A 19,073-nucleotide genomic window follows, 5' to 3' on the forward strand; every position below is an offset into this window, starting at 1 on the left:
TACTCTTTACCATTTGATCCACCAGGGAAGCCCATGGGGTCACAAAGAGTTGGACACGACTCGGCGACTAACACACCTGCTCCTTACTAGAGGTGGGACCTTGAGCAAGTCATTTCCCCTCCCCCAGGCTTTTCCTCATCTGCCCAAACACCTGCAGCAAATGCCCACACCTCCCAGGATTGTCTTAAGGATTCAAATCACAAACTCCACACCGATTCAACAAATTTATTGGGACCTAAGCCCTGTAGAAAACAGAAATCAATCAGCTTTCACACTCAGGAAGCTCATGGTTGGAAACTGGTAACTATAAAAACAACACAGCCACTAAGTGCTTTGGATCGGGAAGGGATATAAGGAGGATGTAGTGTTTATAAATCTGGAATCGAACACTAACCACCAAGAGAGGCAGGAGGTGGGGCGGGGCCTCCCACGCAGAGATGAGCTTGGAACCATCTAGGAAGGGTCTTGCCACGGAGACGGCCGCGCGCCCACAGGTCTCTGGAGCTCACTGCAGGCTGGCCCACTGCAGGGACGTGTAGACCACCTTACCATCGGGCTGCGGGGAGCAAAGCAGCAGCGTCTTTCTGACACTGGTGCCCAGGCGGCCAGCCGAAACCAGGTCCTGGAGTGGTATGGGATCCTCTGGAGCCCAGCACTGGGCGATGTAGTGAGCGTGGAAACGGAGCGGGTCACCTGGGTGAAGGAGAGAGGCAGGTAGCAGTTTCCACTGGTGGAAAGCTGGAAGACACTGGGACCTCCAACACGGAAGGGATCGCAATGCATCCAGCCATCACTACCGATATTGTAAAAGACACCCTTGGGCCTGGGGGGTGGAGCAAGTTGACACATTATGTGAAAGTGAAGTTGCTCAGTCGTGTCCGACTCTTTGCGACCCCATAGACTGTAGCCTACCAGGCTCCTCTGTCCATGGGATTTTCCAGGCAATAGTACTGGAGTGGATTGCCATTTCCTTCTCCAGGGGATCTTCCCAACCCAGGGCTCGAACCCGGGTCTCCCGCATTGTAGACAGACGCTTTACCATCTGAGCCACAAAAAACAAGTAACTGAATATATTGCTGTCAGTCAAAGCCATGAGGAACTCAAAAGGGTATCATGTATATCGTATCATAAATATCCAATGAGAAGTGACTCAGACTAAAAGAGAATGATTTACAACAGAAGGGTGAAATAAAATAGAATTAAGGAGTTAATCAAATTTTTCTGAAAAGGGCCAGATAGTAAATATTTTCAGTTTTGTGGGCCATGCTGCAAATACTCAACTCTGCCAATCTAGCACCATAGCATCAACTGATTAAATGTAAACAAACAGAGTTGTGTTCCAATAAAACTTTATTTAAAAAGAAAACCTGTCAGTGGGCCTCATTTGACGGGCTGAGGGGAGGGGAGCTATACTTTGCCCCCAGGTTAGATGAACCTGACCAAGTAAAGTAGGACCCTGAGTAGGGAACTATACAGAAAACTAGCAGGTAACATAAATCTAAAAAAGCAAGGCTTCCAACAATTCTACTCCTCGGTATTTATCTGAAAAAAATAAAATGAAAACCCTAATTCAAGAAGATAAACGCACCCCTATGTACATTGCAGCATTATTTACAATAGCCAAGATATGGAAGGGCTTCCCAAGTGGCTCACTGGTAAAGAATCTGCAGTATGTATGTATTATTAAATATAATAATGTACATAACACTACAAAATATGGTTTGCTTTTTATTCTATATATTTTCTGTGAGAGTTCTTTTTTTCTTCTCTTTGTTCATTTACTAAACTGCTCTCCAAAAGAGTTTGGGTTCCCAAGTGTTTCCTGTTTCTTAGAGGCTGAGAAAAGGAGACCAAAAAAGGGGGGAATCGCAGAACGGGGTGGGATTGTGAAGAAAAATGTCACCAGAGGTCCCAACACAAACTCACCGGGATAGACCAGGAAGTCACCCCCAAACTTGCCGGCCGCACTGAGGAAGAAGCCTCGTTCCCACAGGTCTCTGTAGATGCTGTAGCGAAGCTCATGGGCAGGGCGGCCAGCGTGGGGCCAGTCTTTGGACTGGACACGCCAGTCCAGGGGCCTAGCCTTGATGGGCCGCGGCCGAGCAGTGGCCAACTGGATGAGCAGAGCAGACTTCGGTAAGGGGGCCACTCCATTTGAAGGCCCTGGCTGGGGAGAGGAGCCTGGTGGGGATGAATCCAAGAGAGTTTGATGAATCCAAGGGGCAAGGTTTTTTCCCCAGCCCCCAGCAAGGTCCAGCCCTAGAGTGCCAGCCAAAAATTCCTCAAGGATCTCTTCCCTCCTTCCCCTGGTCCGCGGACTCCAACCCCCACCTTCATGTGCTTCCTCATGCTCTCCAGCAGCCTGGCCAGCACTGGCCTCATTCTCTTCGGCAGCTTGCTTCCCACCGGCCTCCTGGCTCCCACTGGTCCCTGATTCCTGTTCCAGCTTTAGCTTCTTCGCAGCCTGGCCCTCTGTAATCTTCTCTAGTAGCTCCTGACGACGGGTCTCTCGGGCCTCAGCTGCCAGAGTGCTTTGTTCCTGGAAGCCCTGCTCTTGCTGGCGCTTGAAGGATGCCAGTGCCTGAGAAGTAAACTTTCCTGTAATACCAGGATTCAGGCATGCCCTGCCTTAGGAAGCTAGGAATCCTGACTCTGGCCCCTCCAAACCTTGGGAAATGAACCTGGGGATCCTACTACTCTCACAGAATTCCAGAATCCAGGACTCTCAGATCCCTCCCACTTCAGGACCAGTCGTCCCCGGCCTCTCCTCCCGCAGGTCCCCCGGGAAGGGCGCCCCAAGTCTGCCCCGCCCCTTACCAGGCTGTGTTGACGGGGGTCCGGGCGCGGGGCGCTGACCAGGGTCACTGCACCGATCTCGGCCAGCAGTCGCGCCTCCTCAGGCATCAGCAGCAGTGGGAGGCCCAGGCGCGAGTTCTGGCGGGGCCCGCGGGGCAGGGCGCCCACCGTGCGGCCCCCCACGCCCAGGCGCTCCCGCAGCGCCTGCACGGCCTCGGCCCCCCACACCAGGGAACGGCCGTTCGCCACCTCCACCACCAGCATCCTCCTGCGGGAGGCCAGGTGCACAGCAGTCACCCACCCGGCAGCACGCCTCTCGCCGCAGGATTCGCGACGCTGGGAGGGCGCCCACAGCCTGGCCGGGGGTCTCGGCGAAGCCCCACCCCTGAGGCTCGTGGGGCGGAACCTCGCTCCGAGACGCGTTCGCCACCTGCTGAGCGGGAGCGCTAGCCCCGCCCCCTGGGCGCCGGGCTCCGCCCCCGGGCGATCCCGCCAGGCCCCAGGGCTGACCCAGACGACGCCCCGCCCCGAGAGGAGCGCTGAGGCCCCGCCGGGGCGTCTCGGACCCTGCGGTCAGCATTCTGGCCAGGGGCGAGACTGGACGCGCGGGCCCTCGCGCCTTGCAGCAAAGCTTGCCGTAGGGCGGACCACGCCCCCTCCGAAAGGTCCGTTTCGGCGTCGCCGTCCGGTGTTCCGTCAGGTGTCGGGACCTCCGGAGGCCAAAGCCCCCAGAGGCCACGCCCCCTTCGGGTTCCTCGGGGACGCCTCTCCTTTCTGAGCCCTCGAGGTCCGGCCTCAGGTCCCCGCTTTGAGCCCGGCTCGCAGAATGCGAAGCCCCGCCCCCGCCCGAGCGGGGCCGCTTCGTACTTTCGGAAGTCCTCGGCTCAGACGATCGCGGCCCCGCCCCCTCCCGAAGCCTAGGCGTCAGGCGTTCGGACGGCCTCGGCTCACGTCTAGCCCACAGCCTGAGGCCCCGCCCGCTTTGGCCGCGGGCTTTCCCCCCACCCCCCCGCCCCGGTTGGAGTTCCCGCCCTAAGACCGAACCCCACAGCCGGAAGCCCGGTCCGTTCTCCGCTCGGGCGGGCTCAGCCCGCTCGTGAGCGCTCCCTTCAGAATGTGGCACCGTCCTCTGACGGAAACAGCTATTCACCTCGTAAACACCAGCTCGCAGTCCCAGCGGAGCCACCCCCTACGTAGCGCGCCACGCGGGGCTTCCTCCACCCCCCATGCCGACCCCCTGCGTCGGTGTCGTCACGCCGCCACCTCAGCGGAGCGGGAAGTGTGGGGCCCGCCCCGCAGGGCCGTAGCCCTGCCTTCCCCCTAAAGTGTAAACCCCTCGAACCCGCCCCTCGAAGCGCACCTCCCTCCTCGGTTCCGGGACTAGGAAACGGGCCGCTCGCCACGCTGGCCCCGCCCCTTGAGGTAGAACGCTATTTGCCCCACCCCCTTGGGGGCGGTGCTTCTGGGTCCCGCCTCTTTCATTTGGCCAAAGCCCGTGGCTCCGCCTCTGTCCTAAACCTGAGACTCCGCCTATGAGCAACCCAAGGTCGCTTCTACCCGACTACCTCCGAAGGGAGCCGAGGCTGTGGCCCCGCCCACATCCGGCCGAAGTCCTTGGCCCCGCCCACAAACGAACGTACTCGACCACCTCCGAAAAAATCCGAAGCTTGTGGCCCCGCCTCCAAATCACCCCCGGATTCCGGCCGAAAGAACCTGGAGCGGAGGCCCCGCCTCCCTCTGAAAGCTTAGCTCCAGGCCCCGCCTCTTTCCCGGGTCCCGCGGCGCCTTCGGAGCCCGAAGCTTTTGGGCCCACCCCTTTCCGAGCCGAAGCCCCGCCCTTTGCGTGCTCGCCTCCTGGTAGATCCGAGCCCGGGTCCCGCCGCCGGGTTGTGCTCTCTGCGCCGCGTCCGCGCTCCTTGCCCGCCCAGCCCGGACACCGCTGGGCGCTGCGCGCACGACCCCGGACCAAGCAGCTCTGCAGGCCCCCCTAAAGAGGCTGGGGGGTGCGGGGGCGTGCTGGGCGGGGTAGGCGTGGCCGGACCCACGGTAGCCAGCGGGCCAGGACTGCTCGGCCGCCTCCTGCCCTGCGGCCGGCGCAGAACCGCGGGCCCAGGTGGGCCGGGGTGTGGAGGCGCCCAGGAGACCGGGAGGGCTCTGAACAGTGTGGGGTCTCTGCGGATCGGCGGACTGATGGGGTGCGGGGGCGGCACCGGGAGCGCGGCCGAGCTCCGGGGTGGCATGGTCGAGCTCCCGGGTGGCGTAACCGCCTGTGGCTTTGCCCAAAGCGGATATGAGCCGTGCTTGGTGCGCGCCCCGGGACTCGGGCTGGGACTGGGGAGTGGGCCGGCTCTCCGGCTTCAGACAGGAGAAGGAACCCGAGCTCGGAGAGAGGTGGAGGCTGGAGACCTGGACTCCTCTGAGGCCCCCTCGAAGAACGGCAGGGGTTTGGAGAGCAGTGTTTTCGGAGGCGGCGGGTGGGGTGGAGGGGCTCGGGGATAAGAGAGGGGCTGGGTGTTGCTTTGATCGTCTACGGAGGAGGGGTCGGCAGGTTTGGATTCCTGGGTTCTCAAAGGAGAAGAGATCTGGGGGCCTGGATTCTCAAGAGAGGTCCTGGGGGTGACTTCCTCTATCCTCAAAGGAGGAAGGGCTTGGAGGTCGGGATTCCTGTGTTCTCAGAGGAGAGGAGCTGACGGTAGGACTCCTTGATCTTTGACAACTGGGGATTCGGACGGGGGCAGATTCCTAAATCCTCTAAGGAGGAGGGTCTGGCGGCCGGACTCCTGGGTTCTCACTGTGAACGTCTGCCCTTCCCCTAGAACATGTCGCCCGAAGAATGGACTTATCTAGTGGTTCTTCTTATCTCCATCCCCATCGGCTTCCTCTTTAAGAAAGCTGGTGAGTCAGGTTCCCTCCTCAGCGGAAAATAAGGGGGGGGGGGGCCTAACGGGGGACCCCCTGGAAAGTTCTACGCTGATGCTGTGCCTTCTCCCCGCAGGACCTGGGCTGAAGAGATGGGGGGCGGCAGCCGTGGGCCTGGGGCTCACGTTGTTCACCTGTGGCCCCCACACTTTGCATTCTCTGGTCACCATCCTTGGGACCTGGGCGCTCATTCAGGCCCAGCCCTGGTGAGGATTTGGTGGGAGGAGGAGGGGGAGCACGGAGCCGGTGGAGGATGCAACCTCTTTCCTCTTGGGGTCTTTCTCTGTTTCCGCCTCAGTCTCTGGATGTCTCTTGTGCGCCTCGAGATTCTCTGTGTCACGTGTCTGGTCTGTTTCTCCTCCTCTCCTGCCTTTTTCTGGGTCTGGTCCCTGTGTGTTTGTCCTGGCCCTTGACGTCCATGTGATGGATTCAGGAGAGAGGAGGGCATTACTGGTCTGCTGGCCCTGGTGTTCTCTCTCTCTCTCCCTCGCCTCTCTCCCTCCCTCCCAGAAACAAGTGGAGGCATGAAGGGTCTTCCCCCTGCAGCCTCTCTCTTCATCTCCTCCTTGTTCTCTGTTGCTGTGCGTTTTTGTGCAGCTCTTTCGGTCATGTTCATTCTGTACACCCCCCTCCCCTATCTCTGAAGGTGGGCGGTGGGGGGTGGGATCTGCAGCTGGAATCCAGGGGAGACAGAGGCAAGACCTCCCGCACCCAGCGCGACAGGCATCCTGTCTTGTCTCAGCTCCTGCCACGCCCTGGCCCTCGCCTGGACCTTCTCCTACCTGCTTTTCTTCCGCGCGCTCAGCCTGCTGGGCCTGCCCACTCCCACGCCCTTCACCAACGCCGTCCAACTGCTGCTGACACTGAAGGTCAGGCTCCCCCCGCACCCCCAGCCCTCCCTGGGTGCCCGGGAACCAGCCCAGCTTTACCTTCTCCTCCCTGGGGAGGCAGAGGAGGTGGGTCGGTCTCTCCCACTCACTCTGCCGAGGGCAGGACTTAACCTCTCAGCTCTTCCCTGGGGTAAAAAAGTTCCCAAAGCTATATAACTGTGGGTGTCAGTGGATGGCTGGGCTAAAGTGCATCTTTGTAGCAAGCCACATTGCAAAAGAGAAAAAACAAAACAAAACCCAGCTTTGGGCAGAGAGCACTGAGCTGAGGGCACAAAAGCAGGACACCCTGTCTGGCTTCCCACGGCCTGGGAAGATGGGAGAAAACAGGCCCTGCCACAGAGGAAAAGGTCGCGCATGCTCCTGTGTGCTACCTCTCAGGGAACGGAAGGGTCAGGCGGCAGTGGCGGGCAGGGCTCGCCCGGCATCCCGTGTTCCCGGGCAGGAGCTGAAGGGTGGGCAGGAGTGGGTTAGGAGTTGGAGGAAACCAGAGCCTCTTGGGACGCAGGGAGCAGTGGGCTTGGAAGGGGGCCGGCTGCATGCTGCCAGCTGTGTGCTAGCCACATAGACTGTCCCTCAAGGGGAGACCGCAGTGCGGGCCAAGCCGTGCGGGGCCTGGCTGGCCCCAGTACAGGGTTCTGACTTCTTCCTGTGGGAGCCCAAGAGCCACTACAAGAGGTTTTTCTGAAAACCTGTGACCAGGTTTACAGGTTTAAAAATACTTCCTCCAGATGCTGAGAGAACTGCAGCAGGAAGGGTAAGGTGAGCTGACGTGGGACTCCTTTATCTAAGTCCAGTTGACAAACTGAAGGCTTGAGGCAGGCCTGGGGCAGCAAATCAGGGCCCCACCAGGAGGCCTGGCACGTAGGAGAACCTGGGGTGCGTTTTTGTTGATGTTTACCTCGACCAGGGCGGGATGAGGTAGGGTCCTGGGCCCAAGGGGACGAGAGGAGGGGAGCCCAGAAGGAAAAGGACTTGGGTAGATTCGAGAAGGTTGGTCAAGGGTCACAGCCAGGCCCCAGGCGGTCTTATCAATAAAGGGAATAAAAACACGGGAATACAAACCCAAGGTTCACTCCTGCCTGCCTCGGCCATCTGCCAACTGAACCCCGGCTGAAGCTGGAAGACACAGACCTGTGGGTGTCGGGCCAGCCTGGGGTCTGTGTGCAGAAGGGTAGAGAGCAGGCTGGGGGGCCAGGGTAAACATACTCAGCCCAGTGTGGACGCAAAGTGAAAGGGACAGGCCCAGAGACTTCAGGGACTCGACCTGGGGAGCGAGGAAGGTTTCCAGTCTAAGCAGCTCATCGGATGCTGATGGCATTTGATGGGGCTTCCTTGGTGGCTCAGCTGGTAAAGAATCCGCCTGCAATGTGGGAGACCTGGGTTTGATCCCTGGGTTGGGAAGATCCCCTGGGGAAGGGAAAGGCTACCCACTCCAGTATTCTGGCCTGGAGAATCCCATGGACTGGCATATGACGGGGCAGGGCGGGAGGGGGGAAGAGACCAGATGAACACCCGCTTCGGGAAATAGCTAAAACCGTTTTCCACTTGGGATGTGTTAAATTCGAGGTGCCCGGAAGTCATCCATCCATGTATTAATGAGAAGAGGAAGCTGCTTTTTCTTTTTTTTTTAATTTATTTTGGCCATGCCACGTGGCCTGTGGGATCTTAGTTTGCCAACCAAGCATCATCAAACCCAGGTCCCGGTAGTGAAAGCACCAAGCCCTAATCTCTGGACCACCAGGGAATTCCCTAGAGGCAGCTTGAAGGACAAGCTTGGGGCTTGAAGAAGTCCCACCAGGGTACAGCATGGGTGGGACCTAAAGCCGTGAACTGCGGGGGAACACAGAAAGATGGAACTTAGAGGAAAAAAGACAGAGGGCCCCAGGGGGGAGCCCTTACTCGTGCTCAGAGCTGCCCAAGGAGCAGCGCCTCGGCACCCAGCCCCACAGGACCCCCCGGCCCTTGGCCTCCCAGGGCGGTCATGAACGGGAGGTGGGTGTGAGGAGGCCAGGGTCTGAGCTGTCCTCCCACTTGCCCCTTCCTCCCAGCTGGTGAGTCTGGCCAGTGAAGTTCAGGACCTGCACGTGGCCCAGAGGAAGGAAATGGCCTCGGGCTTCAGCAAGGGGCCCCCCTTGGGGTTGCTGCCGGACGTGCCCTCTCTGATGGAGACCCTCAGCTACAGCTACTGCTACGTGGGAATCATGACAGGTGAGTGTGCCCACCCCAGGCCTGCCTCTGCCTGGACTCTGCTGTCTGTTCTGTGTTCCTGCCCCACCCCTACCCCATTCCAGCCTCTGCTGCTGTGAGGGTGAGCCTCGGAGCCCCAGTCCATGTCTCCCTCCCCCGCTGGCCCCAGGGCCCCTCCAGAGCAGACACAGATTGTTCTCTGCCTCAGTGATTCTTTGTAACTTACTGGGAGCGCACGGGAGATTAAGGAGAAAGATCGACGTCACCCTAATGTGTCTGCCGCCCAGGCCACGAGGATTCACAGCGTATGATCCGACTTTTAGTTTCAGAACGTATTTTTCATTACCGTTGACCTCATAGAAGGTTTTGACTTCTGTAACAACTGTATTAGGGAAGTCGCTCAGTCATGTCCGACTCTTTGTGAACCCATGGACTGTAGCCTACCAGGCTCCCTGTCCATGGGATTTTCCAGGCAATAGTACTGGAGTGGATTGCCATTTCCTTCTCCAGGGGATCTTCCCGACCCAGGGATCGAACCCAGGTCTCCCGCATTGTAGATTGATGCTTTACGGTCTGAGCCACCAGGGAAGTCCTTAACAACTGTATTGAGCTGTAATTACCATATTCACCCTCTCACAACCACATCCAGTTTGCTGGGTTTGAGTCTCTCTACAGAGTTGTGTGGCATGACTCCCATGCAATTTCATCACCTCAAAAAGAACCCCTGCATCCTTTACCATCGTCTCCCAAACCTCCAGCTGCCTCCATTCCGTGAAAGCACTGACTTTCTCTATGTGCTTGCCTACCCTGATGGAATCATATAGCGTGTGGTCCTCTGTGACGTGTGAGACTTTAAACACTTCTGTTAAAGCCCTCTGCTCCCTCCCTATGCCAAGCCATCATTTTATATAAACTGCAGCAGTCCCCTCTTTTCCGTCACTGTCCCTCTGCAGCCCCTCCCTGCTCAGTGGCTGAGGGGTCTCCTGAAAAAGCAAAATAATAATCTAGCCCTTCCCTGGTGGGGGAGCCTACAATGGTTACCCTAGCACTGAGGAAAAAAACCCAGAGCCCTTGGAGATTGAAATGGCTACCCACTCCAGTATTCTTGCCTGAGAAATCCCACGGACAGAGGAGCCTGGCGGGATACAGTCCATGGGTTCACAGAGAGTCAGATGTGACTGAGTGCGCACGCATGCATGCACAACATATACAAACAAGTTGGTGGTTTTACACAAATGGGAAACGTGCATACAGTCAGCACCCCATCAAATAATCTTCCCAACACACCACTAGTCTCTCCTGCTCCCTTCTAGTTGCTGTCTCCCAAGGGTAATCATTCTCTGGACTTCTAAGAGCATAGGTTAGTGTTGTCTGTTTTGGGACGTTATGTGAATAGAATCAAATACAGTACGTATTCTTTTGTACTGGCTTATTTGCTCAATGGTATGCAAGACTTTTGCTGCATGGACATGTACCTGGTTTGTGTTCATGGCTGTGTAGTATTCCATTGAGTGGATAAACCACATGTAATCAAAAAAAAAAAAGATATATATATATATATATATATATAAAGCCAAACCCAAAGCCCTGGTCAGATCCCGCCCAGGGCCTTGCCCCTGCAACCCTCTGATGTCTTCTCAGGCCCCTGTCTTCCTCAAGGGATGCGCTGCTGCGCTCCCTGTTCCTGACCCCGGGGCCCCCCCTGCCCGCCTCCCGCCAAATGTGGTCTGTCTGTCTCCATGAAGTGTGCCAGGACCCCCTGGTTCTCAGAATCCTCTGTCTGCTCCCTAAGTGTCTGTTCCTCTTTCCTGCCAAGTCCCCTGTCTCCTCCTTTGTCCACTTTCCCTTGCTCTCCGTTCTCCTCTCTCCCTGGTCCCCCTGGTTCCCCGGTTCCTGGCCCATCTCCCCGGCCCTGAGACCGGTGCTCTGCCCGGCCCTGAGACCGGTGCTCTGCCCGCGGACCCCACGCGCACTAGCGTCTGACCGCGGCCCGCCCTCCCGCCACAGGCCCGTTCTTCCGCTACCGCACGTACCTGGACTGGCTGGAGCAGCCCTTCCCGGGGGCCGTGCCCAGCCTGCGGCCCCTGTTGCGCCGTGCCTGGCCGGCCCCGCTCTTCGGCCTGCTCTTCCTGCTCTCATCACACCTCTTCCCGCTGGAGGCCGTGCGCGAGGACGCCTTCTACGCCCGCCCGCTGCCCGCCCGCCTCTTCTACATGATCCCCGTCTTCTTCGCCTTCCGCATGCGCTTCTACGTGGCCTGGATTGCCGCCGAGTGCGGCTGCATTGCCGCTGGCTTCGGGGCCTACCCCGTGGCCGCCAAAGCCCGGGCCGGGGGCGGCCCCACCCTCCAATGCCCACCCCCCAGCAGGTCAGGCGGCGGGAGGGAGGTGTCCCAAGACCCGGCCAGCCCCATCACCGCGGGCTGGCCCTGCCCCTAGCAGGGAGGAGAGTGGGGAGCAGCGCGGGGAGGAGGGGGGGGCTGGTCTCCCACCTGTTGTCAGCAGAGTGTCACTCTTGACCACCACAGCCCGCCCTCCCCTGTCCTAGGAAAACTCCTAAAACCTATGGATCGCCCCCTGTTGTGTGCTTGTCACCCCCTGGGGTATGAATTGCTCTCTGTTGCTAGGAAAAGGAAGGTGTATTCTAGCAACCCCCATGCTGCCCCTCTGTTGCCATGAAAGTGTCACCCCAGTAACCCGGTTGTTGCTGGTTGCTCAGGATGCTCTCCCTGGGCACTGAGGAGCAGCCCCTTGTCGCTAGGGAAACCATTCCCTAGCAACAGAACTACACCTTCCTGCCTTTGTTGCTATGGAAACGGCATCCCCTAAACTGCCCCCTTCTTTGCTGGGAGCAAGCAGACCCTCCCCGTGAGATGTCACTACATAACGGCCTCTGTTTTAAATAGCATTCTCTTTATTTATTTTTGGCTGCTGAGCACAGGCTTTCTCTGGTTGGGGTGAGCGGGGGCTACTCTTCGTCTGGGGGGGGGTGGGGCAAGCTTCTCCTTCTGGTGGCTTCTCTCGTTGGGGAGTGCAGGCTCAGGAGCTGTTGCCCACAGCCTCAGCTGCTCCAGGGCATCTGGGGTCTTCCCAGACCAGCAATGAAACCCTAGTCAGCCCCCTGCATTGGCAGGCAGATCCTTACCCGCCTGGGAAGTCCCAGAAATGGCATTCTCCACCATGCTGTCGCCGGGGGGACACCATTCTTAGTAACTGCCAGAAGCCCCAGTAACTATGGATTAAGCTTGTACCTGGCGAAGCTACTCCCCTAGTTCCTTCATCACGAGGCAGATCACAGGCCTAGTAACTAGGGACTCCCTTGTTGCTAAGGATATGTTACTCCTGTGTTGCTGGGGAAGTGGCACCCTGGCAATCAGGAGTGGGCCCTCCCTCAGTTCCCTGCAGCCGTCCTCTAGTCTTCAGGCTGGGGCTGGTGTAAATTTTGAACGACTCCTTACTAGGGTTGGGCCATCCCCTCGTAGTCACAGCAGCCATCCCGTTGTGGGGGAAGTGGCGCCCCCCCATGCAACATTTCTTCCTTCTGTCAGAGTAACCAAAGGCAGGCCTCCAGTTGCTAGAGGGTATCCCCCAGAAGACGTCAAGCAGAAGCTGAAAGCTTTTCTAAACCTTCTGGGCCCTGCTCTTAATGCAAGCCGTGCTTCTGTTATCAGAAGCAGCCAGTGGTTCAGGCAGGTCAGTGATAATCCCCTTCTGCTGGGACCGTTGGGCACCGGTGACCCAGGAACCTCTGTATTGCTGGAGCTGATCCTTTTAGAACAGTCATACGGACTGATAGCCAGCAAACGCCTTTTCAGGACCCTTTTTTTAAACATCCTAGGCTTGTCACTAAGAAATGCCCTTTCCCTAGCAACAGAGACCATCTAGGTGGCAGGCAGGCCTAGAACATCTCCCTAGCAACCACGGACCACCTCGTTGTTAGGGCTGCTGTTTCCCCAGTCAGGGAAGGGTTTGAGGAATTTAGAAAGGACTTCTTGGAGGCTTCTCTGGATATGCTGAGCTTGGTTGCTAAGGAACTGCCTTACCCCAGCATCTGAGACCATTGGCAGGTCAGGTTGCTAAGGACTCAGCTTAGTAACTGTAACCCTTGCAGACTTTTCCTGGCTGTTGCAGGCTCCCTTCCCAAGAGAAAGAGAATCCTATTGCTGTGGAACTGTGCACGTCCCCTCCCCCCCCCCCCCAAAATGCACCCTCTGGGCTCCCATCCCTTGTTGCCCTAGCAAATGCGACAGCCAGGGAGCTGTTGCCTGGCCAGACTCCCCTCCTTAGCGTCCGGGGCTGGGACAGGAGCCAGCGTCGGGAAGGGGCCTGGCTGAGATGCATGTCTGTCCCCCACCCTCGTCCTCCACCCCCCCAGTCCGGAGATGGCGGCTTCCCTGGAGTACGACTATGAGACCATCCGCAACATCGACTGCTACAACACAGACTTCTGCGTGACAGTGCGGGAGGGCATGCGGTACTGGAACATGACGGTGCAGTGGTGGCTGGCGCAGTACATCTACAAGAGCGCTCCCGCCCGCTCCTACGTGCTCAGGTGAGCCCACCTGTCGCGGAGGACGGCATGCAACTACATCTCCCAGCTGCCCTGGAGGCGCTCTGCGGCTCCCCCAAGCGGGCCTCCGCCCCTGAGGGTCATGGGAGCTGTAGTTTCTTGAGCCTCTGGCTGCGGCTCGGATTGCGTTACCGGGGCAAGCTCGTTCCTCTTTCTCCGGGCCTCCGTTTCTACTTCTGTAAAGCCGGCCGCGTGGCACAGGCGCAGTGTACTAAGTCCTATGGATTCGATGACTAGACCTTCTGGAATCGTGACCCTGCCAATACCTAAGAAACGTTAAGCAGTTGGTTGAGCTCTGTTCCCTCTTTTTTTTTTTTTCCTCTCAAAAAATTCCCCTACATGCTTTTCTTTTTCTAGTTTTTTTTTAATTGAAGTATAGTTGATTTACAATGTTGTATTCGTTTCAGATGTACAGCAAAGTGATTTAGTTATATATATATTTTTAAAATTTTTTATTTCTTGCTTTTTCCCACTGTGCTTTGCAACCTGCAGGATCTTAGTTCCCCAACCAGGATCTGAACCCACCCCAGCAGTGAAAGGGCAGAGTCCTAACCACTGGACTGCCAGGGAGTTCCCTATCCATTTTTTTTTTTTTTTCCAGATTATTTTCCCTTATAAGTTATTACAGAGTACTGAGTAGAATTCCCTATACAGTAACCAATACATTAAGTCCTGGTTGGTTATCTATTTTATATAGTGTGTATATGTTAGCCCGAAACTCCCAGTTTGTCCCTCCCCACGACCCAGTGTCCCCACTTCTTCAATGGGGGTAATGCCGTTAACCTGTGTCATAGGTTGCCCTGAGGAATAAGTGAGATAAAGTGTTAAATACACTTAATGTGAGCCCTGAGCAGCTTTCATTATCCTTCACTCACCTGGTAATTCCTGAGTGGAGACTTTCTGTAAAGATAAGATAAACTGACACATTTAGATCTTGACAAATTTAGGAAGTAGGAAATCTTGAAGAGATCTAGGCTCAGAGAGGTCAGGCCACCTGCCAAGTATCCCTCCCTCTTCCCTTCGCCGCCAGGTGAGGTCAGGATACACCGTAACATGTCCTCATAATGAAGCGGTTAATCATGGCACTTCTGGAGCTAGACCTACCTGGATGTGCTGTCTAGTTTCGATTTAAAGATGCGCTCTGACCTTGTATGGGGCATGGAATAAAGGTGGGGAGGGGAGCAGCAGATGAGGCAGGCACTGGCCCGGTGGGCACTGATGCTGTCCTAGAGTAGGGACCGGTGGCCAGAAGTAGATGCACTGGAGAGGTGAGGTCAGGGCTCCGCCCCCACCTGCATGGGGGGCGTGAGAGGAAATGCAGCGGGGTGCCCAGGTGGTGGGCATGGGTGATGAAGGAGAGGAAGTCTGCACAGGAGGAAGTTTCAGAAGCGGGCAGGCTGAGGAAGCCAGGCTTGGGTTTAGTCTCACTGACTTTGAGGTGACAGATTTCTAGCCAGGGTTATTGGATAGGCACTGAGTTAAGCGATTCTGGCTTATTAGTGAAAGGTTGGTGTAAGAAGTGGACCTGTGAGCATCGGCAGCTGTGGATGGTGCTTAAAGCTCTGGGGCTGAGTCTCAGGTCAAAGCACAGAGTGGACATACATTTAGACCAGGGATTTTCAATGTCTGAGTCACTCAGTGCTGTCTGACTCTTTGCGACCCCATGGACTGAAGCCCGGCAGGCTCCTCTGTCCATGGGATTCTCCAGGCAAGACTACTGGAGTGGGTTGCCATTCCCTTCTCCAGGGCATCTTCCCAACCCAGGAATTGAACCCGGGTCTCCTGCACAGCAGGTGAATTCTTTACCATCAGAATCACCAGGGAAGGCCCAGGACTCTCTCACTGGGGGTGTGGGGGGTGGGCAGTTGTGCTGCGCCCCCAGGGGTTATCTGGCAAGTCTGGAGACGCTGTATCATAATGGAGTCTAGTAGGCAGAGGCCTAAACGCAGGCACAGGACAGCCCACCCCCACCCATCCTGAAGAATGACCCAGCCCCAGATGTCTGTAGCGCCAACATTGAGGAACCGGAACCGAGGTGTAGACTGGGGGCCGGGAGGAGGGGCCAGTGCAGACACAGCCAGTGAGAGAGGAGGACGATCAGCACAGCGTTCGGTTATAACCTTCAGACAAGCAAGGGTGTCGAGGAGGAGGGGCAGGAGGGAGACTGTGTCTGCCCCTGCCGGGAGCTCCGGGGACAAACGCAAGTGTGACCCTGGGGGTGGGGGGAGGAGGGGCATGGTGGGAGGAATTCCCCCGCATCCTTGCAAGGTGAAGTGAAAGCCGGATTGGAGTGGGTTCAAGAGAGGCTAGAAGATTCTCTGGAGAGTGTTCACTGCATGGGGGAGGGCGGGGGTCTCGAAACAGGGAGAGAGTAGCTGAGGAAGGGGCCAAGAGCTGGGCTGTGCACACGCAGAGTTGGAGATGCTGGGCTCACGCTCATGTGCATCCTCCTGTAAGTTCCTGTCGGTTCTGGCAGCCCAGAGCATCCTCTCTCCACCAGAGGTAAGAGAAAGGAAACAGTTTGGGTCCTGAGTGAGCATTAAACCAGATTTCAAGGCACAGCACAAGTAACCTCCTGCTGAGAATTTCCAAGATGGAAAGAAATCTCACCCTTTTTATAAAAAAAAAGTTCATCCATTTTATTTTTATTTTTTAAGTTGGAGTAGAGTTGTGTTCGTTTCAGGTGTACAGCAGAGTGAATCAGTTATATATGTATACATGTATCTATTCTTTTTCAGTTTCTTTTCCCACACAGGTCATTACAAAGCACTGAGTAGAGTTCCCTGTGCTATACATAGGTCCTTATTGAAAGGGAAAGTGTTCGTCGCTCAGTCGTGTCTGACTCTTTGCAAACCCGTGGTCTGGACATGGAATTCTCTAGGCAAGAATACCGGAGTCGGTTGCCAATTCCCTTCTCCAGGGGGATCTTCCCTACCCAGGAATTGAACCCAGGTCTCTTGCATTTCTTTACCGACTGAGCCACCAGGGAAGCCCCAAGAATACTGAAGTGGGTAGCCATTCCCTTCGGGGCATCTTCCCAACCCAGGGATCGAACCCAGGTCTCTCACATTGCAGGCAGATTCTTTAGCGTCTGAGCTACAGGGAAACCCATGGTCCTTACTAGTTGTCTAGAAACCTCTCTTTTTTGACTATCCACTGCCGCATACAGCCCTTCACATAGCATGTTCTCAAGAGACACACAGCACGTGCCTGCTTTCAGGTCCATCTGAAGCTCACCTGGCAATCGGTCTGCCAGCTGTGCTAGTTAAGAGTCCTTATCAACAAACCTCCTATCTCTGTCACCGGTGGGATAAAGCCCCAGAGCTGCAGGGAGACAGGCTCTATCTCCCACCACATCTCTGCTTCCAGGAGATGGCTCCCAGGCCCTCAAGGAAAACATTCCTGGACAGTAACAATTTCTAGAGGCCTCTTTCACCTTTTCAGAGATTGATATCTGCATCCAAAGGACAAAGGAAAGATGCTCAGACAGTAGATTTTTGTTTTTTTTTTTTCAAGGAAATGGCCTAAGGAAAGAGAAGGAGGAAAACATCTCCCCTGCCAACAACAGGGAGATTTAGCCTTTTTTTGGACATTGCGCCCTCCCCCACCTACCCCCACACAGCGGTCAGTGTCATTCTCATCGTTGGGATTTTTGTGTTGTTGAGTCGCTAAGTCGCATCTGATTCTTTGTCATCCCACGGACTGCAGCACGCCAGGCTTCTCTGTCCTTCACTGTCTCTTGGAGTTTGCTCAAATCCATGTCCGTCGAGTTGGTGATGGCATCCAACCATCTCGTCCTCTGCTGCCCCCTTCTCCTCCTGCCTTCAATCTTTCCCAGCATCAGGGTCATATTTGTACTTTAAGCACCCTGACGTGCCAGAGGCAGACCTTGGTGCCCATGGGCAGGAACTCAGACACAGTGCTTGGCAGAGCCTGTTGTGATTTGTGGGCATCTGGTGGAAGTGGGGGTCGGAGCCTGAATCTGTGGGTCTTCAAGGGCTAGCGTTTTTGGAATCAATAAGAAAGGGACCATGGCTGGAGATGTCTCAGTCTTCGTGGATCAGGAATTATAGTCCTAGATCCTCAAATCCTTAGAAAGGAAGTGGCAGGGATTTGATTCCTAGGTCCTGAGGGGAGAGTGTTGGGAGGGGGTTGCTGAGAAGACAGTAGAGACTCCTGGGTCTGAGGGAGAAGGGGATGGGGGTCCAGACCCCGGGGTCTGAGGGAGGAGGGGCTGGGGGCCTGGATCCCCGGGTCTGAGAGGGGAGGAGGTGTGGGGCCTGGACCCCCAGGTCTGAGGGAGGAGGGGCTGGGGGCCTGGACCCCCGGGCCTGAGGGAGGAGGGGCCGGGGGGCTGGATCCCCGGGTCTGAGGGGGGGAGGAGGTGTGGGGCCTGGACCCCTGGGTCTGAGGGGGGCGGCCAGGGTCTGCATCCCAAACCCTGATTCCCGGCCCCCCGCAGGAGTGCATGGACCATGCTGCTGAGCGCCTACTGGCACGGCCTGCACCCTGGTTACTACCTGAGCTTCCTCACCATCCCGCTGTGCCTGGCAGCCGAGCGCCAGCTGGAGTCGGCCCTTCGGTGGCGGCTGGGTCCCGGGGGCCAGAAGGCCTGGGACTGGGTGCACTGGTTTCTGAAGATGCGGGCCTATGACTACATGTCCATGGGCTTCGTGCTGCTCTCGCTGCGCGACACCCTCCGCTACTGGGCCTCGGTGTACTTCTGCGTCCACGTCCTGGCCCTGGCGGCCCTGGGGCTGGGGCTGGCCCTGGGCCGGGGTGGCCCCGGGCGGCGGAAGTCTGGGGCCCCGGCCCCCAGCCCGGCCTCGGGAAAGCTCCGGGAGGAGTGAGCCCTCGCCACACACCCTCTGCCGGTCGATCGGCCCCCTGGCTTTGGCCTGGGAATCCCATGAACCAGGCTGCCACCGCCCTTCCCAAGAAGAGGCCGGAATTTGGCCCCGGGCCTGGAGAGGATTCCCGGGCTCTGCGCCCTGCCTGACAGACCAAGGCGTGGGCGCACCTGCTTCCCTGGCTACCACCACCCGCGTCCTGATGATCAGTTTTCCCTCCCGTAAAAATCAAGATAAATGCCCAGAGAGAATCTTCATTGTCCCTGCCTGGGCCTGCTGTTCAGAGAGCTGTGTCTCCCGCCGCACCGGGGCGGGTGGGCCACAGGGCTTCTTGGGCAGCTGGCCTTGCTTTGGCTGCACCGTGTGGGGGTCGGAGCCTCAGGGCGGGTCCGGGAGTTGGGTGGGGGGAAGTGGGCGCTTTCTGGCCGCTTTCGCTCCACGTCCTCTTGTTAGACCCGCTCGGAGGGTGACCCTCTTGGAAGGGAGAAGCCGCGGCGCAGACGTCCTGGCCTTCGTGGGTTCCATCTGAGCCAGCCAAGGGTCCCCGCGCTCCTGTAGCCTCCTGTCATCCTCGGGCCTGAGACAGGCTCAGAATGTGTAAATCTCTCCCAATAAAGTGTCACACGGAGACTCTGTGGGATGTCTGTGGACGGTCAGCAAGGGTTGGGGGACCGCATACCTACAGCATCCCGCCGCGAGGTGTCACCGCCCGGGCCTCTGTGGACCTCGCCTCCTAGGAGGCTCCCGGAGCAGCGGCCCTGAAGTTGACGGGAAGGAGCGGGCACTGCCTCCGAGCCACCTGGCGGCCAGGTGCGCGCCCGCCTCAGGCCCCGCCTCGCCCGGGGCGGTCCCCGCTCGGGGG

General features: G+C 57.4%; 2 protein-coding genes across 5 annotated transcripts; one reads left to right on the forward strand and one right to left on the reverse strand.

The window, feature by feature from the left end:
- Nucleotides 1-210: 210 nt before the first annotated feature.
- Nucleotides 211-4,190, reverse strand: TSEN34 (tRNA splicing endonuclease subunit 34). 2 transcript variants are annotated; one of them, XM_005219759.5, is made up of 5 exons: nucleotides 4,157-4,190; nucleotides 2,818-3,064; nucleotides 2,332-2,581; nucleotides 1,927-2,181; nucleotides 211-693 (listed from the first exon to the last, which is right to left on the reverse strand). In XM_005219759.5, the coding sequence occupies exons 2-5, from the start codon at nucleotides 3,058-3,060 to the stop codon at nucleotides 506-508; spliced, it is 936 nt and encodes a 311-aa protein (XP_005219816.1). In that variant the 5' UTR covers nucleotides 3,061-3,064; nucleotides 4,157-4,190; the 3' UTR covers nucleotides 211-505.
- A 462-nt stretch (nucleotides 4,191-4,652) lies between these two features.
- MBOAT7 (membrane bound O-acyltransferase domain containing 7) lies at nucleotides 4,653-18,841 on the forward strand. Of its 3 annotated transcripts, XM_005219756.5 has the most exons (9): nucleotides 4,653-4,909; nucleotides 5,435-5,488; nucleotides 5,613-5,691; nucleotides 5,792-5,921; nucleotides 6,458-6,584; nucleotides 8,654-8,813; nucleotides 10,800-11,160; nucleotides 13,167-13,343; nucleotides 17,824-18,841. In XM_005219756.5, exons 3-9 carry the CDS (start codon nucleotides 5,616-5,618, stop codon nucleotides 18,209-18,211), a joined length of 1,419 nt encoding a protein of 472 aa, XP_005219813.1. In that variant the 5' UTR covers nucleotides 4,653-4,909; nucleotides 5,435-5,488; nucleotides 5,613-5,615; the 3' UTR covers nucleotides 18,212-18,841.
- Nucleotides 18,842-19,073: the final 232 nt, after the last annotated feature.

Source organism: Bos taurus, chromosome 18, assembly GCF_002263795.3.
Source record: "Bos taurus isolate L1 Dominette 01449 registration number 42190680 breed Hereford chromosome 18, ARS-UCD2.0, whole genome shotgun sequence".
NCBI classification, from domain to species: domain Eukaryota; kingdom Metazoa; phylum Chordata; class Mammalia; order Artiodactyla; family Bovidae; genus Bos; species Bos taurus.

Coding starts and splice junctions, on each gene's coding strand:
- TSEN34 (XM_005219759.5), bottom strand. CDS start 3,060: ATGCTGGTGGTGGAGGTGGCGAACGGCCGTTCCCTGGTGTGGGGGGCC. Junction 2,182..2,331: donor GCATGAGGAAGCACATGAAG/GTGGGGGTTGGA, acceptor CATCCCCACCAG/GCTCCTCTCCCCAGCCAGGG. Junction 694..1,926: donor TGACTTCCTGGTCTATCCCG/GTGAGTTTGTGT, acceptor TCCTTCACCCAG/GTGACCCGCTCCGTTTCCAC.
- MBOAT7 (XM_005219756.5), top strand. CDS start 5,616: ATGTCGCCCGAAGAATGGACTTATCTAGTGGTTCTTCTTATCTCCATC. Junction 11,161..13,166: donor CAATGCCCACCCCCCAGCAG/GTCAGGCGGCGG, acceptor CCACCCCCCCAG/TCCGGAGATGGCGGCTTCCC. Junction 13,344..17,823: donor GCCCGCTCCTACGTGCTCAG/GTGAGCCCACCT, acceptor GGCCCCCCGCAG/GAGTGCATGGACCATGCTGC.